Source organism: Paroedura picta, chromosome 4 (assembly GCF_049243985.1).
Source record: "Paroedura picta isolate Pp20150507F chromosome 4, Ppicta_v3.0, whole genome shotgun sequence".
Classification (NCBI taxonomy): Eukaryota; Metazoa; Chordata; class Lepidosauria; order Squamata; family Gekkonidae; genus Paroedura; species Paroedura picta.
Genome location: NC_135372.1, coordinates 103144563 through 103156909, shown reverse-complemented (window position 1 = coordinate 103156909; position 12347 = coordinate 103144563). Strand labels below are relative to the sequence as shown.

At 44.4% G+C, this 12347-nt stretch overlaps 1 protein-coding gene across 1 annotated transcript in view; it reads right to left on the bottom strand.

Annotated features, from left to right (window-relative positions):
- The window catches only part of LOC143836671 (complement receptor type 1-like), a 101091-nt gene that overhangs the window by 9392 nt on the left and 79352 nt on the right, over positions 1-12347 (bottom strand). Inside the window, exons 30-31 of the mRNA XM_077336218.1 lie at positions 8398-8614; positions 6274-6459 (exon numbers count right to left, since the gene is read on the bottom strand). Of these exons, the coding sequence (XP_077192333.1) occupies positions 6274-6459; positions 8398-8614 (403 nt within the window). The remainder of the gene's footprint in view (positions 1-6273; positions 6460-8397; positions 8615-12347) is intronic.

Here is a 12347-nt window from a genome sequence, read left to right as displayed (position 1 = left end):
CTACCCTTCAGGCTGAATCCACAGCCATTCTAAAAAGATGTACTGTAATGTATAAATCAGTCAATCAATGAATAAAAGGACAGATTGTAAACTGCCCTGGTTCAAACAGTGTAGGCATTAATGTATACACTCCCCTGAATAACCAGTTTAATATAGAAGGATACAACACCAGAAATTCATTCAGAATACTTGGCCTCATCAGGGGCACAGACAGATAAACCTCTAACATGTATATATTGAGCAGGGAAAGAATCAGAAATGCACTTTAGCAGGTGTGTTGCTAATGCCAATAGAACAACTAGGGGAGGGTGTGTGGCTTACTATCCACACCCTTAAGACCCTAAACTATCAGTTGGAATTGCCTGATCACTAGTTGATGGTAGAGGTTTCGATGCAGGAATTCTGGTTCTGTCAGATAGGCAATGAACCACACTCCACTTGGTCCACAGGGTGCTTCAGAAATGTAGTGTACACTGTCCAGCTCGAATTTGCAAATACCATGTCTAGGAACCCTACAGGAGGAGAAGGATAATTAAGAATGGAAAGGGTCCCCAGTGGGTTATGAACCCACTGATACCCCAGAGCACAAGTTGCATTGATTCCAGCAGCAAATGAGTACCCTGTACTACTTCTTACAGCAAAAAAGGAACTATGTTTGGAGTGTCCCTTATTGACACTTGTATGTGACTGAGATCATTGCTTAATCTTCCCTGTATCAATCCAATTTATAATATGTGATGTAGAGGCCAACACCAAAGCACACTGAAATTCCCTGTTATGTAGATGGCAAAGACATGAACAATATCTCATATTGTATAAACCTGAGCACTGTAACATAACCTCATGTAGCCTGTGTCAACCATGGCCACTGCCCTTAGCGGTGATTATAGCAGACCATAAGCCTCTTGACAATTGAAAGAAACTCTTGTTCATGACATTCGGAACTCCTCAATCTCTCTGTACTTTGTATGTCACCCAACATACAGGATAGGTGTTTCACTTACACACTTCAGGACTATTATATACATACATACATACATACATACATATATCAACATAGCCTGCAGCACTGCGGGCGCCGCGGACTAAAAGCCGTAAGGGCTTAGGGGGAGGAGTTAGGGCGGGCTCTGTCCGGGGTGAGGAAGGGTGCCTATTGGCCCCTTCCTCCGAACAGACCATCGGCCGATTCCCGCCCTGCCGACAAGGGAGCAACTGCGAGCGGAGCACGGCTCGCAGTTGCTCCCTTGCCAGCGGCCTGACGCGGCGAGAGGAGCGAATCACCTCTCGCCGCGTCAGGCCGCCGGCAAGGGAGCCCTCACCAGCCGCGCAGCACGGCTGCCGGGGGCTCCTTTGCCTAGCGCCCGCTGTATTTTTATTACAGCGGGCTTGATTACTAGTATACACACACACACGCGCACAAATATACAGCAACACTGTCTCTGAGTATGGCTGCTGCTACATCGATCAGAAATGGTGACTGGCCAAACGGAGGCTACTCCAAGTACAAAACCAGTTTATTATTATCACTGTTCCCCAAACATGGGAACAATAGGATAAATTTGCAGAAAATATACAATGGACCCCCAATGCTGGGACTGTGGATTCCCAGAGGACTAAGTGGAATTTCCATTCCTAGCATTCCCTTCCCTTCTATTTTGAGGGGTACACAGCTGCCTTTGAGTGGGTGGGATTGATTGGTAGATCTGATCAGGATAACAGAAGATTCCAACTAAGTGGGACCTGCATGCTTACTGTTGCCAATATTTAGGCTGTCAATCTGAACGTCCTTATGTGCCCAAGCATCTCATATGTCTGAGCACTAAAAAGAGAAGTTTAGCTTCAAAAGGAAAACCCCCAGGTTTTAGCCCTGATTCTGGGTACCACGGGGAGCAATTAGCCAAGAATGATGTTGCATTACCATATAGGCTAGCTTGTGGCTTTTTGCCCCCTTTCCTGAAGCATTCAATTGCCATTTTTCCCATTTGAGCTATACTGCCATTATGGCCTTTGCCTGTGGATTACTATACTCAGCAAGGCATCAATGACACATGACATATTGACCCAAAGGGACCTGTGATACATGCCCATTACTGTGTTGCAGTTCACTGTGTTTATGCCCATGCACCTAATGTGCAAGTCTTATGTGTCATAAAATATATTTTCCTTCCCTCTATTAAAAAAAATAAGGGGGGGGGGGACTGACAGATCTAATCCTTGCTGGCTGTACATCCAAAAAGATGAAGGTGGCTCTGACATGCTAAATTTTTAAAAATCCCAAATAAGAACAGCCTTCCCTCCTGAGTCTAAACATCCTGTTTTTCTGCTAATGCAGGTGTGAATGCAAGTTTACTTAGGGCCTTTATAGACAGAATGCTATAGTACCCTTGCTCTTATAATAATCAGTTCTGAGATGGTCTCAGATCCTTTGCCAGCAACTGTGTTAAAGATTCACTCATGGTGGCAGCAGGTGATGGCATCTATATAGCCTAGGACCCTGTGTCCAATATCTTTTCCAATCTTTCATGGGTGTTGGGAATGCACCGCTTGGCAACGATGGTTGGTGCTGATACTGAAGAGTGCCAAGGCTTGCCAGCAGGGCTTGGTGGCAATGCTATGGAGGCAAGCATGCTTGGGGTCCCATTGTTGAAGAACTGACAAATTGGTGAGTTGCATGTCAACAAAGATGGTGTCTCTTGGCACCAAATTATGACATTTAGCATCACATGCAGTCATGATTTACGTGATCAGAAGCCGATCTCGACATCAAGGAGACAAATGGCCTCTAAATGTGAATGATAAACAGGCTAATGCCCAACTTCTTCTGTCTCTTTCACTAGCAGAGCAGGCGCAGCCTTAGATAGGGCAGATTCCTCATCCAATTAGGCACACCCGAGGTAGCTACTGGTCATAAATCAGCCGCTTGGGCTCTGTCTCCTTCATCAGCAGAGTAGGCACAATCCTCATCCGATTAGGCACCACTGGGACTGGCACTGAGCACACCCAAGGTGGTTGCTGGCCATAAATCAGCCGTTTAAGCTCTGTCTCCTTCACCAGTGGAGTAGGTGCAACCTACTAGATTTGGATCAGGGCCACAACACAAGGAGAAGGAAGGGGTAAGCTACTGCTTATGTGTTTCCCCAACCCTGAAACTTACCTGTAACCCCGTCAATACCGACAAGTTTCCCCCGATGGGTAAAAAGCAACTCCCTGGGGCTAGTTCATGTTTGGAAAGCGGAGGGGGCATTTAATTCCCACTTGCATGGTCAGAATTCAGCTCCCATGAGTCCGATACTTTCATCTGAAAAAACATTGGGAGCTGTGGAAATATGCACAGACAGTTTCACCCTTGGATACTCTCGGTCTGATCTAGTATGGGCATTCTGCAATTCTGTATACCGTATATACTTGTGTATAAGCTGAGTTTTTCAGCACAGTATTTCACACTGAGAAAGCCCTCCTCGGCTTATACGCGGGTATATAGGTAACTGGATTAACAGCCTGCTCCCAGCCAGCCAATTGTAGCATTGCCTTCTGCAAAGGTCTTGAAAGCTGAGCTTGTTCCGGCAGCTTGTAGGACATCAACAGTTTGACTGAAGGACTCTGATCTTTTTTCCCCCTTTTCCTAATCACTTCTTACAAACTATTCTTTTGGTTTCTATGGGTGGGGTGGGTTTTGGGGGTGCTTTGAGATGTACTATTTCTTTCTCCTAGTGTTTCTTTCTTCTTTTATCTGAGGGGCAACATTTTTTGCCTTTTCTTCTTGGGGTTGTGTTTCTTTTAAAAGTTGATTTTTACAGTTTTCTTTTCAGTGTCCAGTTTTACAGTTCTGTATTTCAGTATTTTGTTCTGGGGGTGCACTGTAGCTGTAGTTAGAGTAGTCCATTCTCCCAGTTTGGTTGATGTTGTACTTGTTGTAGTAGGTTGCCAACTAAGGGTACTGTTGTTCTGTTCTGGTTAGCTGGCCTGTGGGTCACTGTTTGTTTCTCTTGCCTCTCTGTCAGTGCTCTCTCAGGGTGTCTGGCATCAACAGAGGAAGGAAAGGCGATTGTAAACCACTTTGAGACTCCTTTGGTTAGTGAAAAGCAGGGTACAAAAACCAGCAGATATTCATCCTCTTGACTTTTCTGTAATTGTTGGTGGGGGGAGGCTGGATGGGAGAGCCTATGATGTTGGAAGCATAGATTAGGTGCTTAGGCCATTCTGTAAGTTTACCAGTAGCTGCATTTCCCACCCTCAGATTATATGCGAGTCAATAAGTTTGCCCAGATTTTGTGTTGAAATTAGGTGACTCCTTATATGCGGGTTGGCTTATATGTGAGTATATTCTTGCTTTTGCAGCACATCTGCTACTTAGAATCATAGTTGGAAGGGGCCATACAGCCATCTAGTCCAACCCCCTGCTCAATGCAGGATCAGCCCTAAACATCCTAAAGCATCCAAGAAAAGTGTGTATCCAACCTTTGCTTGAAGACTGCCAGTGAGGGGGAGCTCACCACCTCCTTAGGCAGCCTATTCCACTGCTGAACTACTCTGACTGTGAAAAATTTTTTTCCTGATATCTAGCCTATATCATTGTACTTGTAGTTTAAACCCATTACTGCATGCCCTATCCTCTGCAACCAACAGAAACAGCATTCTGACTTTTAGACTGTTTAAAGAGGGCCCCAAAAGCCAGTAAGAGGATATTTTCCTGTCAAGGCAACACAGGTGAGCTCTTTGTGATGTCATTTTAGTAGGTATCCTCTTGACTATCTTTGTATATCCTCCTAATCTGCTTTATGCCAATAAAGGTATTGTATTGTATTGTATTGTATTGTATTGTATTGTATTGTAGTAGGTATCCAGTGTCTCTCTTGAGTTTGGCCCATTTTCTGACTTTTAGTCTGTTTAACGATCGCCCCAAAAGCCAGTAAGAGGTTTTTTTTCTTCTCAATTTAACACAGTGGAGCTCTTTGTGATGTCATGTCTGTAGGTCGCCAGTGTCTCTCTGGAGTTTGGCCCCTTGTCTGACTTTTAGTCTGTTTAAAGATTGCCCCAAAAGCCAGTAAGAGGTTTTTTTCATAGAATGATTTTTTTCATAGAATCATAGAGTTGGAAGGGGCCATGCAGGCCATCTAGTCCAACCCCCTGCTCAACGCAGGATCAGCCCTAAGCATCCTAAAGCATCCAAGAAAAGTGTGTATCCAACCTTTGCTTGAAGACTGCCAGTGAGGGGGAATTCACCACCTCCTTAGGCAGCCTATTCCACTGCTGAACTACTCTGTGAAATTTTTTTCCTGATATCTAGCCTATATCGTTGTACTCGTAGTTTATACCCATTACTGCGTGTCCTCTCCTCTGCAGCCAACGGAAACAGCATCCTGCCCTCCTCCAAGTGACAACCTTTCAAATACTTAAAGAGGGCTATCATGTTCCCTCTCAACCTCCTTTTCTCCAGGCTGAACATTCCCAAGTCCCTCAACCTATCTTCATAGGGCTTGGTCCCTTGGCCCCAGATCATCTTCGTCGCTCTCCTCTGTACCCTTTCAATTTTATCTACGTCCTTCTTGAAGTGAGGCCTCCAGAACTGCACATAGTACTCCAGGTGTGGTCTGACCAGTGCCGTATACAATTGGACTATCTGCAAATCCAGATTGCAGTCCTTCAATTTATCCATCAGAACATCATGGGGAACCTTATCAAAAGCTTTACTAAAATCCAAGTAAACGACATCAACTGAATTTCCACGATCCAGCAAACCTGTTACTTGGTCAAAAAAGGAAATCAGGTTGGTCTCACAGGACCTGTTGGAGACAAAACCATGCTGACTTCCTTGGATCACCAAATTGTCCTCCAGATGTTTGCAGATCGCTCTCTTTAATATCTGCTCCATTATCTTTCCCACAACAGAGGTCAGACTCACTAGTCTGTAGTTTCCCGGGTCATCCTTCCTCCCTTTTTTGAAGATCGGAACAACATTTGCTCTCTTCCAGTCCTCCGGGACATCTCCAGTCCTTAAAGACGTCCCGAAGATGATGGACAAGGGTTCTGCAAGTTCTCTGGAAAGTTCTTTAAGCACTCTCGGGTGCATTTCATGCTGCCCAGGGGATTTGAACTCATCCAGTGCAGCTAAATGCCTCTCGACAACCTCTCTATCCATGTCAACCTGCCAGCCAGACACTATCCTTTGGCTACTGCCATCTCTAGATGTGCCTAAACCCTTTGACCTGTGGGGAAAAAGATTGCAGAAGGCTTTGTATAAGTGTTTCTATCCAAATTTCAGAATATACTCACCTTGACAAGTTATAGAAACTTCCGACCATGATGAACTTGGAAGGCATTCAGAAGTAAATTGTGTTCCAGGTGTCATTTCATAACCTGGGATGCAAGCGTAAGTTATTCTGGTCCCAACAGGAGAGCTTTGCTGTACGTTTTGCCTTATCCTAGTATTGGGGATGGTTCTAGGAGGGCCACAGTCACCTGGAAATAAAGAAACACATGAAGTTTGGTTATGTTGAGAGAAGGAAAGTTGATTGCAGCACTGAACTCTAGAGTGTTCATAAAGCCACATCAGAGAAAAATGGGCTGAGAGCTTCAAAGGAGACACACTTGGGGTTATCTGCTAAATACAACAGGATCAAAACTGACTACAATAAGGTGTGTTTTCTTTGACGTCAATCAATAATGCGGGTTTCCTGGAAAATTTCCCATATTTTTTTTTGTCCTGAGCATGACCAAATTTACTGTGTTAAGTTTGACTTACATTTAGTAAACAAGTTTAAAAGTATTTCATATTACTTTTATGTTCTACTTTTTAAAAACTTGGAACTAAAATATTTACTTAGGAAAAATCTCTCAGTCAAATGAGATTTAAATGTTATATTCAAACAACTCAAAACTCTATGTGAACATTATTTCTCATTGGAATAAACCTTTTACCTGCTTAAAAACAATACAGCTACTACTTTATCCACCCAACCCCAGTGCATGCTAATTTTAACATACCTAAACAGTTATTGAGATGGTTGTCCATTCACTTGTTTCAGAATTTAAATATTGTCCACAAAGGTCACTTCACTGTCTGTATTACTTGTTAGTTCCATACTAAACTGGAGAATACAATTTCCCTTCCATAGGCTAGAGGAGACAAATTTTAGCTTAGGCTTTCATTGATCTCCAAAGCCAATCAGGAAAGTTTATAATTTTTAAGAACTTAAATATGTATTTTTCATGTTATTGCTTCCTAAAATGAACAAAATATACATGCATGTTCTTATGCAATTCCTAGATGATCATTTGCAAAACAGTAATTGCAACTTGGAAACATTCATAGATATCTTTACCACATAGTGGCTCTAAATAATTGTGGTCCTTGGACTAATTGGAGTTGGGCCCCGAAGGATGCCCCCCCCCCCGGCCCTTTACTTCATCCCCCCAGCCCTTCATCCCCCCAGCCCTTTACAATACACTTCATTGTTGTGGCATGTCTGTATCTTATTTTGAAGGGATGTTTAAACATTACCATAGCGATCAGAGAGCGTTAGGGCAGTGATTGAGAGTAGAGGAGTAAACTACCCCCCCCACCAGGCCTCAGTAAAAGGCGTTGAGTGGTCCCCAGTGAGTGGTCCCCGGTACTGAGTGGTCCCCGGTGATAAAAAGGTTGGGACCATTGTCTTACAATACTATTTTTGCGTTTTATGAAACATTTTGTTGCTCCCTATAGACCAGATTTTTAATCAAGACCCCCCCCCCTGTCAATAGTGTCCGGCTTTACCAATGTTACAATCTGGTCACCTTAGCCAAGTAGGTACAACAGCTATGCAGACAGATCAGGCAAGCCCCCTAAAATCAGGGGTAGTCAAATGCTGGCAGGGGTAGTCAAATGCTGGTAGCTAATGCTGGCAGGGGCTTGTGGGAATTGTAGTCCATGGCCATCTGGAGGGCCGCAGTTTGACTACCCCTGCCCTAAATACTAATACCGAAGTTTTCAATCCCCTCCACTGCTGCTGGGGAGAGTCCCAAGAGCTCTGCCACATCTCCCCGGAGATGCTGAAGAAACAGATGCACACACTTCTGAAGAATCCGACGCCATAAGCAGAAGTGGGGAAGGTGCTCGGGAAGAGCCTGCCAGTCTTCTCATTCCCGCAATTGGGGTGTGGGGGGTAGCAAAAGTCCCCAAACGCCAGCAAGGGGACAGAGACGCCCTAAGGAGTGCCAGCCTCCCACAAAGCCAGCGCGGTGCTCATAGGCACGACGCCTCAGCCGCCTGCCGAGTCATGTTCGTAGCGGCCCTTCTCGGTAGCGCCCACGGAGCGACATTCAGAGGCCGCTCTCCCCCCCCCCCCCCGCCTCACGCGGGTCTGCAGTTATAACCGGGCCTCTTACACCAGAGCGACCACCCAAGCCCCCCTTGCTCACCGCGAACCTCAGACCACAGCAGCAGCAGCCACACAGACGCCACGAACGCCCCCGGGCAGGCAGGCAGACGCTGCACCATGGCAGCAACGGGAGTCCGGAAAAGGCGAAGCCCCGACTGGGAGCCGCTCGGCAGAAGAGGGAGGAGGCCCTGAAGGGAAGTCAGGCCTTTCCCGTTCGCGGGACGGGGCGGGGACGCAGTTTCTCGCTGCTGCCGTGCTTAAGAGGGAAGCGACGGGAATAGACGCCGCTACCTCGAGAGGAAACATGACCGGACCCCACCCCGCCCTCTCGCAGCCGACGCATGCGCGCATGGGTAGAGACGCTTTCAGGTTTGGTACGCCTGCGTGTAGAGACAGTCAGAGAAACAGCCGCTTGGTTTTGCTGGAAGGGCGCGTGTATGGGATGGGGGATAGCGTGTGTGTAACGTCGGGCGCGAGTCTAGTCGCCTCCTCCTCAGGGAGTTGGCATGGCATGCTTCCTCGGCTCCACTGAATGCAACGCGCCTTAACAACTGCACAGGATTTGCATGATTTGACAGAATTTCGTCAAACTGGAGAGTGGCTGATTTCCACAGCATTGGGGTTGGGAGGGGATGTATATGCACTTGGGCGTAAAATTGAGGACGCCGTTTAGATAACGAACATGTATGTCAATACAATTATATTCGATTTCTACTCTTTCTCGCCTTTTTAACGCTCCAAGATCCAACTAATGTATTTAATTTCAGGGAAAGGTGCACTGAGCTACGTGCTTTTTGCTTGTGAGCAAGTTGGTTAGGACTGTGCTGTACTGCTTTGTGTGCCAGTTTGTGTTGGATTAATTCTTTAATATTGTGTGAGTAAATTGGAGCAAAGATGGTGTGTGTGTTCTTTTGTTGGTCATAATTCCAGAACCAGTTTGGTGCAGTGGTTAAGAGTGCGGACTTCTAATCTGGCGAACCAGGTTCAATTCTGCGCTCCCCCACAGGCAACCAGCTGCGTGACCTTGGACTCGCCAGGGCACTGATAAAGCTGTTCCAACCAAGCAGTGATATCAGGGCTCTCTCAGCCTCACCCACCTCACAGGGTGTCTGTTGTGGACTGTAAGCCATTTTGAGCCTCCCTCTGGTAGAGAAATTTCACTGGATGTCTGCAAGTACTTATAGCGTTGGGTGGAGGTGTGAGAATTTTTTCTGTTATTCTCTTCACTGTTTACGACGTTTATGCGCCTCAGTCATGATTGTGTCACCCTTGTTGTCTTTTTGTACCCTTAAGAAGTTACAATCTTTCCTTGTAACTTTTCCTTGCGGTAAATACGTATTTGCTAAGCTTCTTCATATTATGCAGCAGGAAAAGGTTATGAGCCATCATAGTGAGAGTCAAGCAGCCAACTCAAATGCAATACGATACGTTTCTTTGTGTTCGGTTATGTTTGCTTATTTCTGTTGCCTAACTGTGGATAAGGAAGTACACTCCTGTCAGCACTTCATGGTGCTACCCCAATTGAGTTCAGAGAACAACCAACACAGATATATTTTGCATTTCACTTCCTTCTTTATATAAGAAAAGCCACAGTGATTATGAAGTTATGTAGGAAAGGGTTTTTAGCTCAGTGCATGCATTTATGATATCCAGACACAACCTTTATCCTGAAAATTAATTCACTCCATCAGTGAGAAGGCATTTGAAGTCGCACATACTGTACCTTCCCCTTTTGTTATTTCTCCATGTTTTTATGAAACATTTTCTCTGTGGTAAGCAGTTCCCAAAGTGCTGTGATATACAGTTGGAGTGGAACACAGTCAGATTTTTAGGATATGAAATTGTTTTAAATTACAGGACTTCTGGAAAACCAATGCTGGTTTTGAGACTGATGTTTATACTCTGATTTCATGTACTAGGGACATAACATTGGAAAAGGTTTAATCAAGCCAACTCTGATTTAGGACTGAAGGTGTTAATTCAGAACTATTATACCATCCCTTTGTTAATCTTCATATTAACCTTCATATTCCAATCCAAAAGTCCATGGAGCCTGAGTATGCAACAAGACTTCAAGATGGGGTCAGGCAGCACCCATCACTTCCCCGTGCAATAGCATGTATTTGCAACTCTGTTCTTGATTTTAAAATGGAGATCATCAGAATTTCTGTCTGAGCAGAGTAGATGGGCTGAGGGCTGAGGGAACTCTGGGGAGGAATGATTTGGAATATTTACAGACTACTAAAGTATTTCTAAGAGCCTCTTGTGGCACAGAGTGGTAAAGCAGCCGTCTGAAAGCTCTGCCCATGAGGCTGGGAGTTCAATCCCAGCAGCCGGCTCAAGGTTGACTCAGCCTTCCATCCTTCCGAGGTCGGTAAAATGAGTACCCAGCTTGCTGGGGGGTAAACGGTAATGACTGGGGAAGGCACTGGCAAACCACCCCGTATTGAGTCTGCCATGAAAACGCTAGAGGGCGTCACCCCAAGGGTCAGACATGACTCGGTGCTTGCACAGGGGATACCTTTACCTTTACCTTTAAAGTATTTCTCAGTAATCATAATGCCATGGATGTTATTTAAAGTGATGATTCTATGCATATTTTTTTCCTAAGGCTGATATGCTGAGCAATTATAGAAGCTCTAACTTACAACTTAATGAGTTAAAAAGTTTTGAAAACCAAAACTGAAAGGTTCTAAATGGAGATGTATATATTGTGCAATATAAGAATGCACCAGCTCTCATTGTCAGACCCACATGCATATTTTGTTGTTGCTGTTAGGTGCGAAGTCGTGTCCGACCCATCGCGACCCCATGGCCAATGATCCATTAGGAAGGTTGAGAAACACTGCTCTGGAGAGTTGCACCACCTTCCCTGAATAACTTAAGTGTCATCTGCAAACTTAGCCACATCACTGCTTACTTTCAGCTTCAAATAATTAACGGACATGTTTAAAAGCACCAGACATAGAACCAAGCCCTGCTTTACCCTACTGCTTACCGCCTTCCACTGAGAAAACTACCCAGTTTTGCTAGCTCTCTGTTTCATGGAGAGAAAAGAGAGGGGGAAAGGTTACATTTCCAAAGTACCAAAATGGTTGACAAAATAGACATGAAGAGATATTAAATGAAACTACAATCACAAGACAATTTTAAGTTAGAATTTAATTTTTTCTCATTGCTAGTTTCATTTAATATTTCTTCACTTCTGTCGCCCTCTGTACTTTGGTACTTCTTTTTTGTTATATTATGGCTGGGGACTATAAAAGCTCAAAGTAGCCTGGGTATCTCTGGATCTTTGAGTGGGCATGTTCAATAGATGTTCCCTCCCCCCAGATCTGCTTTTCTGTGTCTGGAATTAGAATTAAAGAAAACTAATTTCCATAGAGGAAAAAAACAATCACTCATTCTCAGATTTGGATGTGGATGGAAAGAATGTACTAACAGTTTACAGGAAGTGACCAATATTAATTATCCACTGTGAATAAAAGAACAATCGAGCCCTCTGAGTGACTGTTATCCATGTCAAGATAATCTTAAAGCCTCCAAGCCTTGTTAAAATAAATAAAGGTTATGACCAAGCAGTGATGCTCAGACTTCCAGGAAGCTGTTAATAGGATTATGTACAAAGGTTGTCCACTAAATACTTGTGATTCCATTTAGTGAGCAGAACATTTCAAAGATGATTCTGCATCAATGGGCAGCAGTTTACTGATGCCTCATCATTACGCCCTTCTTATTGCAGTTCTTCCTGTTGCTATTATGGGTGGCAGCTGTTGCAATGAGGAGGAAGTTATGACAAATCAGAAGACAAACACAGATTACCAACAAAGCTGCAAAATGAGAAAAATGCTGCTTGTGACTACTAAATACCATGTTTTATTAACCCCACTATTAATAATTTAAGAATGCAAGTGCTGGATTCACATGTATTCAAATAGCAAGAGATCACCTTCTGTATTCATTTTACCAACAAAATATTTCACTTCTATA